The 23,192-nt window shown below is 44.8% G+C and overlaps 1 protein-coding gene across 1 annotated transcript; it reads right to left on the bottom strand.

Annotated features, from left to right (window-relative positions):
* Positions 1-14,614: 14,614 nt before the first annotated feature.
* Positions 14,615-22,873, bottom strand: Prl (prolactin). The gene is made up of 5 exons (XM_046452510.2): positions 22,846-22,873; positions 20,385-20,557; positions 18,909-19,016; positions 17,039-17,218; positions 14,615-14,928 (listed from the first exon to the last, which is right to left on the bottom strand). The coding sequence occupies exons 1-5, from the start codon at positions 22,871-22,873 to the stop codon at positions 14,737-14,739; spliced, it is 681 nt and encodes a 226-aa protein (XP_046308466.1). The 3' UTR covers positions 14,615-14,736.
* Positions 22,874-23,192: the final 319 nt, after the last annotated feature.

The following is a 23,192-nucleotide window of genomic DNA, read 5'->3' as shown; positions in this document are numbered from 1 at the left end:
CATATTCCTCTGCTGGAGAACTTTGGAGACCTGGATATGGAACATTATGTTTCGTTTCCCTAAGGGATTTGAGAAACTATCTGTGTTTCACGGTCCCGTTAGGCAGACTCCTGTGCTTTCCTCAGTGGAAGTTCATCCATCTCAGCTTAGGTGGGACCCAAGACACCTGCACTCCAGGTAAATACCTCGATGTCCCTGATGCTCCAATTTCATGAAAATCTCACTTGGAGAAAAGCATGCAGTATCACACACACACACACACACACACACACACACTCACCATGAGAAGGACAGGTGGCCCAACAGGAAGGTGCACTAACTGCAGATTGCCGTAGGCCCCTCATATGGTTGCCTTTCTGAACAGGTGCCTCGGTGGCGTGGCCCGGCTGCCGTGAAAGGCTTTCTGAGAAGCAGCCCTGGGACACTTTGCCGTGGGCAGGGCAGGACCCCCTTGAGTTTGCTCCTCATCCAGTGTCATTTTTATGAGGACCCATGGAGAAGATTCTCCTAGACTTCAGAGGGTAATGCCTGTCCTGGGCCACATTTTACCCCTCATCCACGCTCTGAATAATGCTCCTGCACTTAATGGCTCTGTCACCTGAGGCTCTTGTGCTGCACTTGGGAGGACATAGCCTCAATACTACATGACCTTCTTCTAGTGGGAGTCTGGATCCCCAGGCATCTTGTGTGTTCCTTCACTCCAATCTTGGCTTCAACTGATTTCTCCTATTGGCATTGACCTTGAACTTGACCTTGATTCTACTTATTATATTCGTAGATTTTTTTCTTCTTTTTAACTAGCCCTCAGTGTATTGTGTGGATTTTTAAAGTGACCTTAACTAATTTCTGGAGGTAAGCATGAGGGTTTTGAGAGAAGCAAGCGGTGACCTTTTGCTGCTGCGTGTCCTCTGAGTCTAGGAGCCCTGTGTTCCTTCAGCCGCCCCTCATGCTGTCAGACGTCACTCAGGATTTGCTCACTGTTCTATCTGCAGGCTCTTTCTGTGCCGATAAAGTGATATTTTACTACCTTCCCCAGGGAGGACACAGAACACGGTTCCTTTGCTTCTGTTCCTTTATATTACGTCTGCTGTGCAGTTGGAGCATATAAATTTTAATATAAAATTTAAGGCTTCTTGGAAGTATTAGATTCTGCGAGCTTAATGTTTTTGATGACTCATATTGTCATTCAGTTTCTTGGGTGATTTAGTAAAAGATCTGAACTCTTCTCTGAAGTGAACACACTCATTTAATAAAAAAATGAAATGTTTACATAATTATTTTGATAGGAGTTGACAGTAAAGCAGAAATTCTGAGAAATGCTGGTACTAAATATTGTCAGTAAACTCATTTCCCCTTTGTTTGAAAAGACTTCTTACTTAAATGGCACATCAGAGATCCCATATATCCTGTGAGTTGCTTTAGCATTTGCAATTTTTGAATGAATAAGATGAACATAGGAATCTTACTTTTATTAGGTTTTCATTCATCCACTCATCTATTTTATTCCTGCAGCCAATAGCTGCTGTGTACCTGCCTGACTGCAGGCACTGGGGAGGCAGGTGATACATCCGTGCAAGGACTAACAGACCACTAAATGAGATCGTTTCTGATCATCATGGATGTGCCAATAAGAAATGCGGTCCTGTATGGTGACAATGTTGCCTGAAAGGGTTGGGTCAGGTCTCTGACCTTTGAGGCTTGAATGATGAGGGGAACCAGCCATGTGTAGGGCGGGGAGAGAGCCCTCCAAAAAGTGCCAGAGATCTTAGGAGGAAATAAATGTGTGTTCTCAGGATCCAGAAGCCCAGCATGGTCTGAGCCAGCAGCGTCAGGGTAGGAGGTAATCCTGGGGGAGAGACGCAGGAAGGGGCAGGTCACTTGGCATCTTCAGCTGCACATACTGTCTTATGGGGCCTTGAGCAAGTCATCTGACCTGCCTGGGCCTCCTTTTCCCTGTCTCTAAAAGGAAGAGATGACAGCTGACCCCTAGGCTTGCTGGAGAAGACTTAGTGTATTATTGAGATGTTGAAAGCAAGTCTGGCATTTAGTAAGAAGTGCAGGTGTTATCTACTATTATTGTGTGTTTACATAGAGCATACTTTCCCCCAAGATGTGTTGCTCAGGTAGACTTTTAAAGCTAGAATAGTCATAGAAATCATCAAATCTGCCATTTTACAGATTACATGTTAGCTCAGAGGAATCCAATGATTGTCACAAGTTCCCCAAACTGGTAAGTAAATGTATAGACTAGAAACTTGGTTTCCTGACTCTCAGGCAGAAAGCTTTCTTACTACCAGATAGTGTTTCTCTTCATCTATCAACTCAAGGGCTTAGAAGTATTTTATTTAGTATTTGCCTTATAGGATCACAGTTATAAGAGTATCATTGAATCTGAATATTTTAGTAAAGACGGAGATTGTTACTGGTAGTGAATTTATAAGCTAGTGACTTACTTATAGGTAACTGAAAGATATTTGGAAGTAATTAGAGTTTTTTTGTGAGGTTTATATGAACATTTACCCATATAAAGTAATCCATGGGGGCAGGAAAGATGGTGGAATCAGATGGACATCATTTCCCCAAGTACATGTAGGGACTGCACATAGAGTGTGACACTACATCATGTACAACCAGAGAAATGAAAAGTTGTGCTGCCGTTGTGTACAATTGTGTACAAATAAATAAATTAATTTTTTAAAAAATTTTTAGTTGTAGTTGAAAACAATACCTGTATTTTATTTATTTATTTTTATGTGGTGCTGAGGATGGAACCGAGGGCCTCGCACGTGCTAGGTGAGTGCTCTACCTCTGAGCCCCAGCCCCCAAATTAAATAATTTTTTAAAAAGTTAAAAATACTAAAGAAGAAAAATAAAAAATAAGAACATAAGCTATTATTTAAGAAATTTTTAGCCAGTGGAGTAACCACAGATCCAACTATCTCAGCATTAGTTATTATACTTTTTGAATAGGATGAATATAGTAAAATCATTTTATCACATTTTCCATTTATTCTTTCCCTCAACAACTACTCTGTCCCGCGTAGCATTCTAGGTCCTGGAAACACTGGTGAATAACGTGTCTTCCCTCAACTACCTCATGTTAGTCCACTTTTTGTTGTGGTGGCCAAAATACCTGCCTGACAAGAAAAATTTAAAAGAGGACACATTTATTTTGGCTTATGGTTTTAGTTCAAGGTCAGGTGGCTTCAGGGCTGAAAAAATATGATGGAAGAGTGTAGTGGAGGAAAGGTGCTTGGCTTATGGCAACCGGGAGGGAGGGAGGGAGGGAGAGAGAGAGAGAGAGAGAGAGAGATGGATACAGAGGCCTCTCCAACCACAGCCACCTTCCCACAGTTCCCATCACCTCCCACAGTCCACTAGTCCATCCAGAGAGAATGGAGGAATCCACAGAGGAGGTCAGAGCCCTGTGACCAGTCACTTCCAGGACCCCTCCTTGGGACACTGCTGTACAGGGGACCACGCCTTCAACATAGGATTCTTGGGGAACGTTCCAGGTCCAAGCATAACACACTTTAGGCTCTAGTCAGGTGAAGTAGATAACAAATATGTGAATAAACCAATAAATACCCAAAAGATGTAACTTTGGGATTGTCTCCAAAATGGTTTAAAGTGGGAAATCAGTGACTTGTTTGTCATCATCAGTAATGTCTTCATGAATGTTAGCGATAAGAATGTCACCACTCACCTCGGAAGACCTAAGCCTGCCTTAAATGATTGACTCATTAAACAACTTAATTTTTCAAGCTTATTTTTTTTCCTTATAACTTACCAATAGACAAATTAGTGAATTACATAAAGTTGATTCTAATGATGCCCATGGTGTTATCGAATAGTTGAATGGAATTAAGACCTTGCTACAGCACCACTATAGAGGGCTAAAATTATTTTATCCAAAATATCTGGTTTGTTGTCTCAGTTAACTTTTGTTGTTGTTTTTGTCTCTATAACTTTACAGAGTTCCCCAAAGGAAAATTGCTTCATGTATGGTTTTTGTTTTTTGTTTTTGCCCCCCTATAGGAAGTCTCTCACCTAGAAAAAAGTTTTGCTTCAAAAGTTAATTTGAGAGCCATTTTGAACTCATTTATTTTAGAAGTCCTGTTTGGTTGTTAGATTCAAATGTCGCTTCACACAAGTTTATTTCACTGCTTTTAAAGTTGCACTCAGTGGTGCTCCCCTGAGTTCTGGCCCAGTTTGGTTGCAAGCTGCACTTTTGCATTTTTCTCCTTCTCTGAGCACAGCCCTGGTCCGGTCCACCCTGTGAAGCAGATGAGACTCCCTCTGTACCCCCGTCTGCTTCAGCCCAGCTTGCCTCCCCAGGGCGCTGTCTCTTAGGCCTCGGGGAATTTTTTTTTATCCAGTAAAAGCAAAGTGTCTTCCATTCACTATTTTCCTTCTAATTGAAATACCAAAGTTGAGTGTTGAAGAAACAATATGAATATTTGATTTTTTGGGATGCCAAGTGGATATTCATAAAGTCAAAATGAGTTCTTTTAACTTTTGTTTTTAAGGGCCAAGAACCATTCTCTCTGTGTTGCGTCTCCTTCCTCTTTAACAGCCCCCTCTGCTTGGCCAGAGCTGTGGCCAGTTGGCCACACAATGTTCACAGAATGTTCCTGCTTTCCACTTTGGGGTGGTATACGGGATCTGAAAATCTATGGGATTTTGTTCAAGGCAAGCTTCGTCCTGTTAAAAAAAGAGAGAGACTGAAAAATGACAGCAATGTGAATCTTGAGGCTTGGGCTCACCCTGCCATCGGCATTGGCTTCATTCTCTATATTGTCCTTGGGCACTTTGATGTCACTTTAGAGAAATAGTACTACACAAAATCCTAGCATAAGCAAAACGCAAACAGAGGCAGTAAGTTTGTCCCATGTCACCCTAAAGACAGCACATAGGTCTGCTGCCTGCCAAAAATAGAAGAAGTTTATAGCATGTTCAACTCCATTGCTCATATTTTTTCATTTCCTCTTCCTGGCTGAATAAATGGGGGGAAAAGAGAAAAAAAAGATTACTACCATAAAAAGTACAATTCCCCTCTATGTTCAATTATGGAGGGACATCTCTAAACATGGGCATCAAGCCCAAAGGAAAGGAGATATTTCCGTAATGTTGATAGATACGTCAGCTTCCAAATAAAAGCAGTTTGAAAATACATTTAGGACATACCGGCAGAAATATTGACATATGGTCTGTGATATTTGGCTGAGTTCACGGATGGTATCTGAGTCTGCCTGAGGAGTTTTGCTGGTGATTGTACAGCCTAAGCGGAGACTGATGATCAGTCATGAAACAGAAATTTAGGGGACCATGGAACCTTAATGGTCATGTAGAAGCATTTATTTGCAATTAAAGCACAGGAATAATAACTACTAAAAATATGAATACAATTAATGAGACTTTTTAGAAACAGCTGAACTATTCAGTTTCTGATACTGCAATTTCCACAAGGTGCTATTTGCTATTTGCTGGGCTCTGTGTCGCCATGGCAAAAATGTGACCTGCCTTTTGAGAGGGTATCAATATATCCATTTGAATTCTTATCTCAAGGATGCTCATGGTACGGCATTTATTTATTCATTGCAATTTTACCTCTAAAGTGTATGTCAAATGTGCTTGTGTCATGTTTGAAGTTATGAGGTTCATAGATTTAATGTGGAGAGCAAGGTTCGCAGCAGTACATGCTCACAATTGTGTTTACTTTGAAAATAGAATTCTAAAGAGTTAGCACGTTCATTAGACTGCACAGTAGACTGAAATCAGGGAGCACAGTTTCTGTTGTTATTTTTGCCATCTGGTTTTATGTGTGCAGATAAGTGACAATCATTCTTGTGTGTGTGTGTGTGTGTGTGTGTGTATGTGTGTCTAAAATCGGAGAGTTGATTTGAGATTCCTTCCTTATGTACACATTCATTGAATTCCTCTGGGCAGTTATCCAGGTGGGAAATCTTTTTTTAATGCCGAGAGTATTGGCTGAAATACCTACAAAATTATATGAAAAGTTAAAAAAAAAAAAGCAAACTGAAAATTTTAGTTTTTACGGTTATTTTTACCTGGTCTGATGATGCCTGAGGATGGTTCCATATGAGTGATTTTGGAGCCAGGAAGAAAGGTATCCCCCTCCTATTGTAGGAACAGAAGTGCTAGATCCTGGAGGGACCGTCTCCATTCACTCGCTCTGTGGACACCTGTGTTGTCAGAAAACAACGGCACCTTCAAATGAGAAAAGTAGGGAGCGCTTCATGAGCTAATTAGAGCATAGAGGGTTCATCAGAAGCTGTGGTCAGAGTTGACATGGAATAATGCAAATCTTTGGGACGGGCAGAGCGGGAGGCCCTAACACCTCGGCCTGTGGGGCAAAGGGGGCAAGTTAGTGTTGGGGTCTGAAAGGAGGTCTGTCGCGCCAGCCGTGGCCCTGGGAGAGGGCCTCTGCAGGGCTCGGGTGTTTCAGAGAAGCAGATTGCACGGCCCCCTTTCTCCACGTCTCTGCTGTCTTGCTTGTGCCTACCACAGGCCAAACTCAAGAGCAGCCGGAGGCCCAAGGAGCCAGGAGGAGGAGGTCTGGTGTGTCAGCCTCCAAATTCCCAGAACACGACAGAAAGGACCCAGGTCCTTCCAGAGGGGCGAGAGGGATGGTCAGTGGGTCAGGCAGCTTTCTGTCAGGTGACGACTGGCTTGGCTCTGAGTTTTGGACGTTCCACTCCCAGGTCAACTGCCCCCTGCTTTGGGGCTGTGGTGAGGCAGAACCTCATGGTGGAGCACCTCAGCTCTGGGCCAGGACGCACGAGGGATGAAGGGAAGGGCTGGGAGAGTCTGCCCCCAGGACCAAAGGCTTCCTGACGTCCCCACCGCCTCCGGGTAGCTGTGAGCACAGGGGCATTTGAAGGTGGCAGGTAAAACAGCAGTCGGGTTTGTCCTTCCTACATTCTAGAGAAACATCGGTTCGTTCTGTACTAAAGGGGTCTGTGTTTGGGACAGACAGTGAGGATGACTCCTGCCATGATGCACTTTCATGGGGAAAATGAGCTTCTGTCACACTGCTTCGACCCAGGCCTGGGATCTGTCCTCTCACGGCTGCCGTGATCGTATTCCACACAGGGCACTGCCTCCCTGCCCCACTGACTTAGCTCAATCTTCTGAAGAGGCAAAATGGTGTGGTCAGACCTCAGTGGGGACTGGAAGTTATTTAGGGAGTGCTTGTATACATTCTCAGATTTAGTTTACGCTGTATAAATGTAAGGGCTCCTGTCTCTAAACTTATGCAGATTTTGAGCTGCAGTTTGGCTTGGATTTGATTTTTTAATGCTTTTGTCCACTTTCTTTATCAGGAAAATACTGGCCTCCTCAAATTGGAAATGTTCTTTTTTCTCTTATTTTCTGAAAGAGAGTGTGAAAAATTGATGTTCATTTCTTCTTGAGATTCTTGTAGAGTTTTACTGTAAAACCAATTGGGACTTGGAGGCTTATTTGGGGGGGGGAGTTTTTCTATTATAGCTTCAGTCTCATTAATGGACGAGTTGTCTATTCAATTCTGACTGAGTCCTATGAATTTGTGAGCTTTGAGGAGCTGTTTCATTTCTTCCAAGTTGTTGAACTTGAGTACACACGTTTTGTGGTATTCTCTTACTATTAGTCTGAAGATGGCTTTGGTGTTCCCCCCCCACAGGTCATTGGAGGCTTGATGGCATATTGGGAGGTGTGACTTCTTTCCTAGTTGGGGACGGGTGGGAGGTCCTTAGGCCACTGGGAGCCTAAGGTCCTTCTCACAAGAAGGTCATTCTCACAAGCTGGCCCCTCCTCTCTCTGCTTCCTGGTGTGAGATGTGACAGTTTATTCCAACATGAGCTCTAGTGTCACTCGTCACCCACCCTGGGTCCCTCACCAGAGCCAGAGCCTTACCAAGCCATAGGAACTTCAAACCTCCAAAATCATGAGCTAAATGAAACTTCTTTTCCTTCCAAGTGGCCTGTGTCAGGTAACTCACCACAGTAATGTTTGCGGCTTTGAAATCAGTGTAGAACCTGCAGCGATTTCTTCTATTTCATTCCTAAGATTGGTGCTTTGTGTCTTTGTCAGACTTAGTCAAAGTTTAAGAGTTCCTTTGACATTTTCCCAGAACCAGCTTGTTGTTCCATTGATTTTCTCTATCTCACACTTTCAGTTTTGTTGATTTCTACTCCTGTTTTTTTATGATTTCCTCTTTCCTCTCCTTTCTCTAACTTACTTGTTTCCTTAGGAATTTTGATTATTGATTTCAGGACTTTCTTCATTTCCATTTAGTGCTACAAGTTTCCCTATCAGTACTGTGATAGCTGCATTCCACATGTTTTGATGGGTTGTATTTTAATTTTCATTAAGCTTTATGTGTTTTTATTTCTTTTCTTTTTTTAATATCTATTTTTTCAGGTGTAGACAACACAATGCCTTTATTTTTTTATGTGGTGCTGAGAATCGAACCCAGGTCCTGCCCGTGCTAGGTGAGTGCTCTACCACTGAGCCACAATCCCAGCCCTGTGTTTTTATTTCTTCCTTTGTGACCCATGGATGTTGAGAAGTGTGTTGTTTCGTTTATACAGGTTTAGAGATCTTCTTGTTGCCTTATTAATTTCTGGTTTCAGCTATCAGAGTTCAGTATGAACTCAATACTTTTTAAGGTGTTGAACTTTCTCTTAGGGTTGTTGGTGAATGATTTATGAACAGATGGGGAAAATAGATATTTTTCATTTGACTTCGCTGTGTACCATTTGTCATTTATTTTATCTACATGGAGGAAAAGGCCTCCCCGGCCAGTCCTTGTGGCATACTCTCCCTGCTGATGTCCCCTGCTGTCCCTGAATTCTGGGTAGAGGCTGGGAGTCTCAGGCCCTGTGGGACTTAAAGACTTTTGAGGCTCTGCTGTGTACTATGATTGAGTCCCTCCTCCCAATTCCCCCAGTATGGAAAGGAATTTCTGGCTTTTGGCAGCTCCCCAGCCAACAAAATTTTCTCTTCCTTGGGGGACAGTGTCCCCTGGGCTAGGCTTCTTGCTGCAGTGGGATCCCCATGGAAGACAAAGACACACAGGGCTGGGGCTGGCCTCTGTGGTCTCTCTTGCAGGTCTAGTTTGGCAGCCACGATGTCTCCCCCCTGGAGAGAGAGAGCTAGTTCTCCCATCCATTTTCCGTGATGATTCTTCTTGGTGTCCCTCAGGTTTTCTGAGGAGCTTTGGGTCGTTTGGGGGAGGCCTGACCCTCCCTGGCTGCCTGATGGTGCTGGGTTGGTGGAAATACGGGGCCTGGCTTTCCTGTTCTCGGGGTGCTGCTCAGCCCTTGAGTCCTGAACCAGGTCTCTTTCATAGCAGCCATCAGGGATCTCCTGGCGTTACTCTGTGCTAATTCCAGGGTGGACAGTGGGGCAAAAACTCTTTGTGTGAACTGGAAGTTCAGGGTCTCTCTTTTTTAAAATAGTTTTATTTATTTTTATGTGATGCTGAGGATCAAACCCAGGTCCTGGAACGTGCTAGGTGGGTGCTCTACCAGCGAGCCACAATCCCAGCCCTCAGGCTCTCTTTTAAACCAAGGGAAGGTGTCTTCCTGAAGGAAGATGGGGAAGAAGGTGCAATGACTCATCCCCAGGCAGACGTGACAGAAGCTGTGGGTGCCTCTTTCTTTGGAAGTCAGGGAAACCAGGAAGCTCCTCTAGGCAGTGTGACCGTCCATCTCTGAAGGACTGTGCTTTCTTTTTCTAATGTGAGCCTGTTGTATTTATCATTGATTCTCCGTGCAGAAGGATATGTGTAATGGTAACCACACTAGATTGTGCTTATTTTTGTAGGCCATTGCTTTCAGTGAGCCTTGAGATCTAAACCCTTGAAGGAAAGGAATCTGTAATACAACTCAGGTTGTTATTTAGCAGTATATGAATTGTTGCTGGAATAATAAAAGAGCTAATGGTGATGACTTAATTGAGCTTACAAAATTTTATATATGCATATGAAGAGAGATACTCACATATAATTTTACTCCCAGCTTCTCATGGCATTGTAAGAGCCCTGATTTAACTTGCATATAAAATAAATTATTTTATTATGATCGCTAAGCAAGTGTGGTTCGAATATGTGTGTGTACATAGAATCCATTTGTCCAGAGACCTCAGAATGAATGTCCTCATCCCTTTGAGAAGGAAATATTAGAATTTCCATTTCTATTTATTTTTATCTTAGTGTTCTTTTGTTTATATTTTGCACAAATTTTAAATGCCGTAAATGCATAGATTTTTAAAATTATACAATTTGGGGCACTGATAAAGTGATGTAGAATCAAAATAATTGGAAGGTTAGTCCTTTAGACACAGGAGGTTTTCGAAATTCACAAGATAAAAAGATATATCATTTGGGGGAGTTTACCCTAAAATACTTGATAAAAATCTTGCAACTGAATAGACAGAATGTTCAGAATATTCGTGTCTGCGTAAGTTTGAAGATCATTCGTCCATCTTAGAGCCTTAGTGAAACAAATCCTTCTGAAGTTGAACAGAAGAGAAATTCTTGGAGAAGTAGTCGAATGCTGAAAGGCCTGGGTCTGTAAAGAAATGGGTTGGCTCCATTTGGTTTTCATCCTTCCTCTGAGCTTTATCTTGCAAGTCTTAATTAAGTATTGAAGGAGACCAGTAACTTCCAGCTCACCATGGGGCGGTGTCAATTCTTTTATTTTGGTGTATAGTCTAATAGAATTTTTTTTTTTTTTTTTTTTTGGTACCAGGCACTGAGTTCAGGGACACTTGGCCACTGAGCATCACATCCCCAGCCCTATTTTTATTTTATTTAGAGTCAGGGTCTCACTGAGTTCCTTAGCGCCTCACCGTTGCTGAGTCTGACTTTGAACTTGCCATCCTCCTGTCTCAGCCTCCAGAGCTGCTGGGATTACAGGCGTACGCCACTGTGCCTGGCTTAGTAGAAGCTTTTGAATGTACTCCTTTCTGTGATTTGCTTACGCAACAACATTTTTGATGATTGCTGGCACAAAGTCAATGAAATACAGGAAAACAAAATTCACACACATTTGAACCCGAACTCAGCACTCATTCTCTCCTCTCTGATGTTCCCAGCATTCATTCAATCACATTTTCTCAAGTTCCTGGGTCTCTGACTCTTCCGTCTGCCTCGTTTCCTCCAGAGTCAGGCCTGTTGATGTTCCTGCAGGTCGCAGATCCTTTGCTTCTTTCCCCTTGGTTGGGTCCTCATTGATTTTCTTTTAGAGCATCATAATAACATTTCAACTTGTTTCTGGGGCCCTTCCCTTTTTTCTACTAGTCCCATACTCCTACAATTCCCTCAAACAGATTCATATTTCTATTTTCCGATTTTGGACATAATGCTCTCTTGCTCTAAGCTGTTTTGCTTTTCCACTCCTTCACAGAATAAGTACAGACTCTCTAAACGAACATAAACGACCCTCCACAATGCAAAGAGGATCCTTACCGGGTGTTTTGTAATGTGGATGATACATAATAATGAGAGATATTAAATGTCTGTTAAAAAAATGGGCATTTCTTAGGTTTAAGTGAAAGGCAGTTATTTAATGAAAGTTTATAATGCTATACGAATTAACATCTCGGGTCTTTTTGCTCAAGACATTGAAGACTCCTAAATCTTAGTGGATTCAGATTAATCAGCAGATAGGCAGTCTCCTGCTTTGCCGGTGAGTCTTCGATCAGAGCCCCACCACAAGGTCATGAGCGCAGCCTCTCCAGGACCCTGCCGGCTCTCACATCTGCAGGTCCCAAAGCTGTGCCTTGAGCCACCTTGGCCCTTTGTGAGTCACTCCTCTCATGGGGACCTTTCTCTACCACGCAGCATGTTAATTTGCATATTACCACAGCCCTCTTTTTCACAACCTGAGAGCTGACTCCTAGAAGACACCTTTTCCATTCCTCTGGCTAAGCCCTCGTTGTGCGCTGGCTTGTGATCAATGAATCTCAAGATTTGACTGATTGATTTCAGTTTCAACACCACTGCTGTTATTCTTGCTGGGGCAGGGCAGGGCTATTTCTTCGAATGTAATGTTACATGGAAATCCATAGAAGAAGAAGATAAAATGGACTGATTCTAGTTGGAAAGGGAGTGATTGTTATGTGCCTCTCAAATATCCTCTCTCCTGCTGCCCCTTGCTGACTCTACAGAACACCTGTGGCTCTGCTCAATTGTGTCTGGAAATGACAGTATTCAGTTTATATGTCACAGCTAAGCAGGGGCCTTTTACTCTCACCCCCCAGTTGTTGGCCAGAGTCTTAAATTGATGCTTGGGATGAACACTCTGTCAGAGAAGAGGACATGAAGCTGCTAATGGTGAATGTGGCTGTCACACAATGGCATTGTCATCGGTTGCCAAATTTCACCCCTGGTAAATACCATCCTCTCTGTTGGAAATAACGAAATTGAAGGGAAGGGAGTTAAATGGGCAACAATGGGATTTTCAATGATAAATAACTTAGAAATGCAGTATATACAGGTTTCCCCCTACTCTCTTGCCTTTTAAAAGAAAAATAGTGATATATGAGAGAAAGAGAGAGAGAGAGAGAGAGAGCGCTGACATTTTGCAAGAATTCAGGAGGAAAGAGAGCAGTTCATAGATTGATTTGGGGCAAGGTATTCTGTTGTGTTCTGAAAGGGTTGGGTCACCACAGTGACAGGACAAAGCAGACCCAGATCGAAACTGGCCACGAGGGAAGAGATGGGTCTGCCCGGGGGCGGCTCTGTGAGTGTGGGGAAGGCTTCCTCCCTCTCTCTCTCCTTCTTTGTTTTTATTTATTTATTTTTCCTTTTAAAAATAACAAAGTAGGGAATTTTTCTTGAATTCTCATCTGTAGAGATTCCAAATTCTGTTTATCTGCAGCTATAAAGACTCAGATTAAAGACAAACATGCTCTTGATAAGATTGGCCTTTCCAGGAAAGTGAGAGGAGAGAAAAGGGAACTGGAAGGAGAACTGGATGGTGTTTGCCTTTGGGGTGTAAAAATGAAGGAAGACGCAGGTTCTTACCAAGGGTAGGATTCTGACTGTTCTGGTCCTCTGCGGGGATACTGCACTCAGTGTCTATTTCCTTTTCCTTATCCTTCCTTCTTCTCTTTCCTTCTCTTCCACTCTGTCTTTGTATCTCAGCCCATCGGGATGTTGAAGGGATGCCCCCCGTTGTCTGTTGCTAGAAGTGCCCACAGGAGCCCTGCCCCTGCAGCAGAAGCAGCCTGGCAGCAGCAAGCCTTGGACGGATGGCGGGGGAGAGGACTGGCCCATTTGCCCCTGTGAGTGGCAACTGGACAACCCTCACCGCTCACCTCTCTCCGGACCCAGTGAATGGAAGCCTAGGTATTGGGGGAGGCCCACCCCAGTGCCTGGTAGAGAATGTTGGTAATGCTGACTCTAAGACGATTGTTGATCGGATCCTTACTCATTAGGCTTAGGAGAAGGGAAGAATGGCATCTCCTCCTCTGTGAATGTCTGCTAATGAATCCGGCTTTCTGATCTGCTCTGTTGCTGCATGGACGGAGGAGAGAACTTAAGACCCCAGGGAGGGGTCAGCAGTGGTGCAGGATGACTGCCACTCCACTGCTTGGAGCAGTTCTGGTGCATGCATGCCCTCTGAGTTCACTGGCAGATAGCTGACCTTGACTTTAGGGTGAAGGACAAGCAACGGCAGAGGCTGTAACGAACACTACAGATGGCGGAGCCGTGGGGAGCACAGGAGAATCAAGTCTGAGTATTTCTCTGATAAATACACTAAAGAGTGAAGTGTCCCCTTTGGCGGGTGTCTTGGGAATCACAAGCATGCCTCACAAGAGAGACACCTGTCCCTCAGGGAATTCGAGCCCCTGTCAGCCATGAGAAATCCATGGCAGCCCCTCATAGGTCAGTGATTTCAGAACATTTCCATTTCTCCTGGTCCTCTATCCCATTCCACCGTATCCCCCAGGGGAATGGAGACCCAGAAGGAGAGGATGAAACCTTACAGGAACAGACCATACCTGCTGTCCCTGCTGTGTCCCTTGAGCCACTATAGAGGGAAGGGAAAGTATTAATAATTCAAAGAGGAGATGGAGTTGAAACTTGAGTGGACCTGTTAGGCCCTGAGTGACCGGAACATATATATGTGTCCAAGATGATGCTGAGGGGGTGGGAATTCAGTGGAATATGGGTGAAGACAGCTGTTAGAGGAATTTGAAGCCATTTCACATTTGTATCCTAACAATTTTTAGACCGTTCAGTAAATCTCATGCTATTTAGGGCCACGGCTGTCACCTAGTACTTACGCTGTCTGTCATAACACTGTGAAAGTTAGCTCAAAGAACGTGGCTGGCCTTCGTAAAGATCCTGACAATTCAATCTTCTTTCTCACAGGACTAGAATGCGTAATAGTAATCTGACTAGGGCTCTAATAACTTGACCCACATTTATTGGCTGTGATTCTTGCCGGTCGTCTTATTTGCAAGACTAGCTTTTGTTATTTGTGATGAATTTTGACAGAAGCTTCTCAATGGTAGAGAGAGATTTTCTTTTGATTTTTGTATTAGAGGGAGAAAAAAAAAACTTTGACATATTGACTTTTTCAGATTATGACATTTCTAAAGATTCAGCTTTTATTTTTTTGAGAAGGAACCCATACACCCAAGCATGCATTAAAGTGCTCGACAACTAACAGAAGCTTGCCAAGGGATGGATCTTTAAGAACCATCTCAGAAGTGGAGTCAGCAGTTGCTGTCGTAGACGATCCGGCACTTGAGGAGCTTGAGGTAATTGTCAATCTTATGGGAATCCCGGCGCAGGCAGTGGAGCAGATTATAAAAAGCAAAGAGGCGAGAGTCTTCGTCCTCCATCTGCAGGGAAGGAAGGCCCGACCAGACAGAGTAGATCTCGTTTTCTTTGACTCCAGGATGGACCTAACCACCAAGAAAGGCACTTATTATTTCACATGATTAGAGTTTGCTGATCCTCAGTCTTTCTAATTATTAAATTAAGATTTAGGGAAGACATCAGAATATAAATCCAAAGGCATAGATTCTGGTTTTTATGTATCTGAGCGAAGGCACCATACATTTAGTAGTCATCTAAAAACTCAAAGCAGAACATGTGTGTGAGTTTTAAAGGGGTCACAGATGAAGTCTTCCTGCAGGAGCAGACAGACAGAGAGCCAGAAGGAGTACCTTGAAGGTAGGCATGGAGTTGAGCCCAGGACAATGGAGGAGCTGGCTTCTGTTCTCTCATTTGAAGAACGTCTACATTCCTGAATCTGCCCCCATGTGTCCTTTGTACCGGATTTCTTTTGATAGTGTCTTGCTTTGAACTGAATCTGTTCTCCATACGTGCGTGTTCCAAAGCCCTAGGCGCGACGTGGGTGGTACTCACTGCTTGAAGGTGTGGCCAGCTCAGTGATGACTGTGACTAAGAGGATCTGCTGGTAGTCTTTCCTTCTGCCAGGGAAGCTACCTTCCAGGCTTCTAGGGGGGACAGCGGCTGCCTTTCCAGCTCCCTGGTGGGAGGTGCTGGGAGGAGCAGCTAGGAGCGGGCAGGTGCTGAGGGACAGCTGTCCCTCAGTGGTGCTGGTGAGTCGGGCTGGGGCAAGACTGGGATCACAGAACAAGCTCAACAGCAGAGAGAGGGAGCGTGTGCTCCTTTGTGCTCCTGTGCACTCTGGGACTCCCCAGAGACCTTGGAGCCCAAGGGGCCATCCCAGCACCTTTAAGGATGTCAGCTGACCTGGAGACCAGCTAGTACACAGTCCCGTGATTACAGACCTGATCTGCTGAGCTCACTCCTATAATGTGAGGATATTTTAAAATCTGGATTCCTATGAGAACTTAGTGTGTGTGAGTGTGTGTGTGTGTGAGTGTGTGTGTGTGTGTGTGTGTGAGTGAGTGTGTGTGTGTGTGTGTGTGTGTCTGTTGCCTTATGCTTTTTACCTTGAACTTTCGGTGCTTGAGCCCGAAGACATAATTTACTGTGCAAGGTACAAGGATATGAACAAGAATAAATAAATAAATGGTAGGAAAAAGGGATCAGAAAATGAAGTATTATAGAATAAATTAGTGACCTCAGGAAGTAGGCTCATGGTAATGAGGAAAATAACTTGAAATCAAGGTGTTTATTTCCTATGTTCCTGGGTTAATATGTTCCTTGTATTTGTGTTGGATATATTCTCCTTCCATGAAAATGACAGAAATGACACATGATAACGTGTACTTAGTACACAAAAAGAAAAATATAAAATTGCTTCTGTTATTATCTCTATAATCATATGTTTTTCTTTAGATGATACATTATTTCTGAGAACTTCAGAGAGCGGCTTAGCTGCTATCTCACCAGGGTTGAAATGATTCTATCTGAATGGAGATACATATTGAAAATACTCATTCGATCTGAGTATGAAGTCATTTGGGGAGATTAAATGCAATGATATGAGTTTTGATTTAGGATCCATAAGCAATAAAATATTTAGAGGGAAGCAAGTTTCTTTAAACTATAAAATAAGGAACTTTCCAGAAACACACACTCTTCCATTTGGTGGCACCTGAGATCTAGAGCTCAGGGGACAGCACAGACCCGTGGCCTTGTCTTTTCACTCTCCTTGGGCAGCGTGGGGTGGAGGGGACTCCTCCCTCTGGTTTTGATTTTCTCTTTTCTCCTTCCCTACACTAATCCTCCGATGTGAGGAGAAACGAGAAAGAATGGTTTCTCTCACCAATTCTATTCTCTGGTTTTCTTTCCCTTGAAAATATTTAGCCACCAGTCCAGAAGGGAAGCGCCCTTGGTGGGTGGTGGACAGGACAGGGGACTCTGCACCTGCCAAGTATCAGGAGGGATCCCCTAGGCTCTGTTACAGTGGAGTCTGACATGACCAGTGAGGAGGAGCTGGCTTTCTTTGATGGCCGTCTAGAAAAAGAACACCCAAGTTTTGTTTCTGCCAAGTGAGGTGCTTGAAAACTCGTTTCCCACCAGGGAGGCCACTTCCCTCACGAAGGAGAACAGCAGAGGCACCCGGGGGCTGCTTACCTGGCCCACTATCTTCTCCATGCCCTCCAGAAGACGCTTGTTCTGCTCCTCGATCTCTATGGCTTTCGACAGGATGGCGTCCGGCGCCTCGTGCATGCCCCGCACTTCTGACACCAGGTGGTACAGAGGGTCGTTCCAGGAGCGCAGCACCCGAAGGACCAGGTTCAGCAGGTCTTCGTGCTGAGGAGCCACGTGGAAGGACCCGTTAGAAGCAGCAGAGATCAGCAGGGCTGCTTAATGGGGTCTCTGCTCAGAAAGGCCGCACTACAGAACCTCTTGGTTATTCTTGTGTGTATGTCCAATTTTGGGGTAAATGATAAAAATTATAGAAAAGTAAAATTTAAGTCAAGGGCCTAGACTGCACTAAAGTAAAACAAAAACTAGTTGATTTGAGTGACAACTTTTTCCAAGGAGAGTTCTCATTGGTAACGTTTTTGTTTACCCTCTGGAATCCCGCCATCCATCTACCCACTCAGTCTGACCTCTCATATTTGATTGCTTTGCTTCTCCATGGGGAGGAGCCGGGCTTTGCTGGAAATCAGTAGGCACTCACGGGACCCGCCTTGGGAAAGCTAGATTCCACCAGGATCCATGACAAGTGACATGGATCATTGTCACCCAAGGGTTCACTCGCACTAATGTTTGTTCATTAACATACCAGTGATTTTTAGGTTCATTTTGGGATACTGGAGCCAAGAGACCGCAAACACAACATGGCGCTCCCAGTGCGCCTCCCTGGCTCTGCACAACTCCCTGCCCCTTGCCTCGGGCAGAGCAGCCTGTGGGGGGCCAGTGGTATCCTCAAACAGCAGATGGAAGTCCCAGTGGAGCTTTATCCCCCAGTTTATGCTGAATAGTAGGATCATGGGTAAGATGTAAAACACTTGCTGTGTTGGTGTCTGCAGCTGCTCTAGTGGTCAGGAAGAGCAAGAGTCCAGTGGGCGTGGCACTGGAAACAGGGACAGGAGAGGAGCAGAACGCACATCGTGCGCTCTGTGAAGTGCTGGCACGGGTAGCCTCAGCCAGCGTTCCCTGTCCCTCCTCCTCTTCCTCTTATTAGGGTCATGGTCATTAATGAGCGCAGCAGACAGACAGAATACCCAGGCCACTAGGAAGATCATGGAGGGAGAACAGAGGTGCTGTGTGTGAGGGGTGGACCCAGGATGATGTTTGCTTTAAAACATGTTCAGGCTGTGGTTCTGACAGGGGATCAGAACAGAGCCATCCTGACCATCACAGGCAGAGCTGGGACAGACGCCTGGGGCCGGACAGGTAGACACCGCTGTCATCAACCCAGGTCAGAGCCAGTGACATCGGTGAGAAACCTGATATCCTGTTTGATGGGACCTGCGTGGTGGAGCGAGTCTCACTGAAGACATAGGGAGGGCAGGGGAGTCAGTGACGAGGAAGGAGGTTTTAGAGAAGCCAAAGCAGAGCAGAGGGGAGTCTAGAAGGTCCAGGAGAGAGGATTCCAATCACGCAGTGGTCAGGGACGTCAAAGGCTCCAGAGGAGGGGTCTCAAGTGACAGATAGTAAATAGAATTGCCTTTGCGTCTCTTTGTTGTGTACATGAGTGGATATTTACCAAGCGTGGCCAGTTCAGTCTCCACAGTCTAGCATCTGTAATCCTACACGGTCAAAATAATGTCATCCGCACGGACGATACCCCCCACCCTAAGTCCTTGGGTAGCCTTGGACTTTGCTTACAGTTTATCAACTGCATTCTGACAATTTTCCTTGGCTCTCTCTTCCTCGTTTTTCTCTGTGCCTGTGGTCACCATTACCCCCTGACGGTGCCCCTGAGGCCCTGAGGCACGGCCATGTGTGTCCGGCCTCCGTGGCTCAAGCACAAGGCCAGCTGAGGACTCACGTGGATCTGCTGGGCTTGCTCCTTGTCTTCAGGGGTGGAGAGGGAGGAGGTGTGGCAGCTGTTGATGGCCTTGGTGATAAACCCTCGGCCCTGGGCGTACCGTTTGTCCTGGAGAGGACGCAGGAGATCCAATTAGTTGGTGTTTGAGAATTGAACAAATGAATCCATTACCAGAATATTAAGACATTTGGTAGACATGTAATTAAAAGATGTTAGCTGCATAAAAATGGAACGTGAAGTGCTAACCCTTTGCCCACTCTTTTCCATTAGCTCTGAATCTCACGTTTTCCATCTCCCTTTCCTACCACCTTTATGACTTTATGCTATATCACCCTTCCTTCCCTCCTCCCTACAAGTTATAATTTGGAAAACGAACATTAACATAGCCAGTCTAGAATCTATGAGGTGTTTTTTACCACCACCTTCCTTGGGTATTTGAGTCAAATGCCAACGTTGCTTATGTATCTAAGTTCAGTCATTTAATCTCTTATTTCCTGTGAGTCCACACGGGTCTTCTTTCCTTGGATAGGTGTTATGAAATATGGATTCTCTTCCAGCTGCATCTGAATCCCCACACCCTCACTTCACCAAGTGCATCAGGAATTCAGAGAACTTTTGTGGATTGTCAAAACAATGGATCATAAAAATACAGGGCATATAAATCGAAGAAATTTTGTGCCATGGAATGAGAATACAACAAGGAAAAAATAGAGAGATCAATATTTATTATTTAAAACTTGTGTTTAACAAAAATTGGGAAAGTTTAAAGGGAATACGAGGAAGAGTGGGAAGAGAAATGGAGAATGACAGAAAATATAGTGCCCGGCAAGAAGAGTGTGCAGGAACGTTACGGACCCTGAGCCACATGCTCTAAGGAGGACCTTTGTTGTATGGAAGCGCCATCGTCCACACCTGGGCTGGCCCAGGAGAGGGTCAGCCAGGGGCCTTCATCAAGGACAGAGAACCTGTTTCCATTTCTAACCCAGCCCTAGAGTTTTTCAGTTTCTGAAAAGCTATTTTGACCCCTCCCCTCCCATCAGGATGGATCCAGTCTCTCTTGATTAGACCTATCCACTCACATCCTGCTGTGCAGCTACTCACTGGGCGTCTTCAGGGTGCTGAGTGAAGAAGACCCAGGCAAACTGACCTCTCTGTGCAAGGAGAAGAAATCGGCACTGTTCCTGAGCCCCGCCTAGCAGGACTTTATATCAGTTTGTTCAGATTTTTAAAAACCTCTAATAAAAAAAAATAAGGTGGAATAAAGTTGTAAAAGGTCACTACGTTCTTTGAGACTTTTTGAGATTCCACGAGACTTTCCCTTCCTCCTGTCCCATGTTTTCTTGGATGGTGCCTCTCTGAGCTCGAACGTGATGCTCTCTGAAATTTGGCTGGCAAGGTTTTCCGGGTGAGCGGTAGAACAGCCCAGTGGTTGGCGTGAAGGCTGCCCTGGGGAGAGGCAGGAGGTGAGGTACTTACAAATTCATTGAACATTTCCGAGGAGAGGTTATGGATGTAGTGAGACAGGATGACTGCACGGTCAAACAGGTCTCGGAGGGACACCTGGCAGTTGACAGCCCCGCTGGGACAGATGGGCAGGGAGGCCACATTCTTGCACAGGAGGTTTGACACCAGCAACAGGAGGAGGGACCCTGCTTAGATAGGAACACAAGCCGCTCTTAGGAGTGTGCTCGGCTGGGGTTATCACAGGCGATCCTGCCAAGGGAAGGCCCCTCGCCCCCTGTCCCCCGCTGCTTGGTTGGGTGGGGAGCATCCACCCGTCCACTGTGCACACTTAGATGCCAAGTTATCTCTGCAGATAGGCAGAATTGGAGAAGGGCGTGGCTTCCTGCATTTTTGTCTTCCTGCCAGAGGCCCTTTGGGCTCTGCAAACATTTGGAGCTTCAATTAATTCTGAGCCCGGATGTCAAAGTCATTCTCTTAAGAGAGTTTAATGTCTCCGGAGTTCCTGCAAATTCTCTGCAGACTCTCCTGGAGTTTGTAATTTTTTAGCTCAATGTCTGATCTCTGCACTGGGGACAAGACTAGCATAGATCACTTTTCGTCTTCATGCCTGGTAGGAATAAACAGGCAGTTGCTTGAGCACTAGTACTGAGCCCGAGGAGCATCCCATCATGATGGGGACACCATGGCCTGGGCTCCCGTCCTCATCCTGACAATCCCACGCCTTGGCTTCATGCTTGGCCAAAGCTTCAACTATTTCTTTTTCTAAATTTGAGTTTTACAATTGCCTGTGAATAGTCTGAGCCTCTGTAATTGTCATCAAATTATACTAATGAGACAGCTTAGAGAGGTTAAGTGACTTTCCCCAAGTCCTGTTATTAGCAGGTGGGGGAGACAGGCACCAATACTGTGCAGTCTTTGCACTTCACCTTGTCACACGATACGCACCTGTGAGCTCTCCACCTGCACCTGTGCAGCAGCAGCCACCCTAGCAGCATGAGGCAGTGTTGGCAGAGGTAGCTGCTCCTTATAAAGAACAACTCTTTTCCTTTGGCTGCGTGAGTGCAGATTCCCCGGGAAGCTGGGTTTTCATCCACTCTCCCTGCTCTAGGAAACTCTCATTTTAAAAATCTTTGACCAGGTTCAGTTGTGGTTTCAGACCAATTTACTGTCTCAGCAGACAGACAGACAGATTCAGACCTCTGAGATATCAATAATTTACACTCTCCAAAGGAAAGAACCGGCATGAAGCCACCACATTAAAATCACCTCGAACTTCAGTGACACTACTCCAAAAGAATCTGATATAAATATGCATTTCTCAGAAAACTAAGTTCCACAGAATCTTTGAGCAGTGCAGTTGGAAACATCCAACATAAACATCCAACATAAATCCGAGGCAAATGTCAAGGATTTACCTAAGTAAAAGTACCTAAACACAAGTACCTTAAACACTAACCACACCCCAAACATTGTTTGGTATAAAATATAACTAGGCAAGCTTTTAGCTGCACAGAATCAAAGTAATATTGTGAAATGGTTCATAATATGGACTTTTAACTTCCCAAACATATGACGCTTCCAAAACTTTATTTTATGCATGTTGTAGTACATAGTGTGGCCAAATGGATATTTTATCTCTATGGGTGAGTGGAATGTTCTGTGCACACAGAGAAATTGGAATAGCAGTTCTAGGAAATGGATACTTGGATAGACGTTCTGAGTGCATTTATCTACACATTTTTCATCTGAGAGATTGTTGAAGTCAAAGATGAGGTCAAATCTATATTTTTGTTCATTTTATAAACACATTTTAGGATCGTTCTAAATTATTTTTTCTGCAAATGTCACCAAGAAAGAAAAGTGATTAGTTTGTACTGCCCCACTTTTCCTTTAGAAAAGCCATTTGGCTTGAGCCAGATAGACAAGGCTGAATAAGACATGCATCTGCTGTCCTCGTGCATGTGACAGTGTCAGAGAGGAAGGCCACAGAGGGGCTGGTTCAAGGTGGCCAGTCCCCATGAGGGCTCAGGGGCCGTGCAACGCTGGCCTTGCCTGCAGGAGTTGAGGTGAGTTGGGCGACTGGGGTGCACTGACTCAGTCTTATTTTCAACACCAGCAATATTGGGCTTTGAGCTGCATGAGCCCTTTCATGGGGGCTGTCCCATGCTTTGCAGGACCTTAGGATCCCGCTAGCCACAGGTGCACCTCCCCTGGCCTCTGGCACCTCAGTGAAGACCATACCAAAGGTCTCCTGCCATTGCCAAATGTCCCCAAGAGAAAGGGGGATTCGATGCCTCCATTTCTGAGCCACTGGTTTATCCTTTGTGTCCTGTACAGATAGTTGTTCCCTAGGTCAATGGTCAGATAGTTCTTCCAAGTCTATAAGCCCGAACCTCCCGCTCTCAGCCAAATTGCACACTCACCCCACAGGTGTGATGGTAAAGCCCCAAACCGAGTGATCTGCTGCACATACCTCTCCATGGTGACCGCTTGCTGTCCATGGTGGTGACCCTTGCAGAGATGCACTTATCCAGGGGACACCTGGCAGTCCACAGCATTCTCTGCCATGGGCCTGGGCTTTATAAACCTTTGACATCTTCATGAATATATTTAATCAGGCACCCTCCTCCCTTTTCCGGGCCATCCATTTCCGTCATTGAGATTACCTCCATAATTTCAAACATCAAATGGTATTCTATTTCTTATTCATATTCAGGAAGACAAACTGGCTAGAAATGAAGGATTTTGATTAATTAGACCAAAAGGAAATGAGAGAAATGATGAAGGTGAGATCAGGAGACTAGTTTGGGTTAGAGGACC

Source organism: Marmota monax, unplaced genomic scaffold, assembly GCF_021218885.2.
Source record: "Marmota monax isolate L192 unplaced genomic scaffold, Marmota_monax_Labrador192_F-V1.1 WCK01_AAM20220418_F8-fsc00141, whole genome shotgun sequence".
NCBI classification, from domain to species: Eukaryota; Metazoa; Chordata; class Mammalia; order Rodentia; family Sciuridae; genus Marmota; species Marmota monax.
The sequence above is the reverse complement of the archived record's forward strand: the minus strand, read 5'-3'. Positions and strand labels throughout refer to the sequence as shown.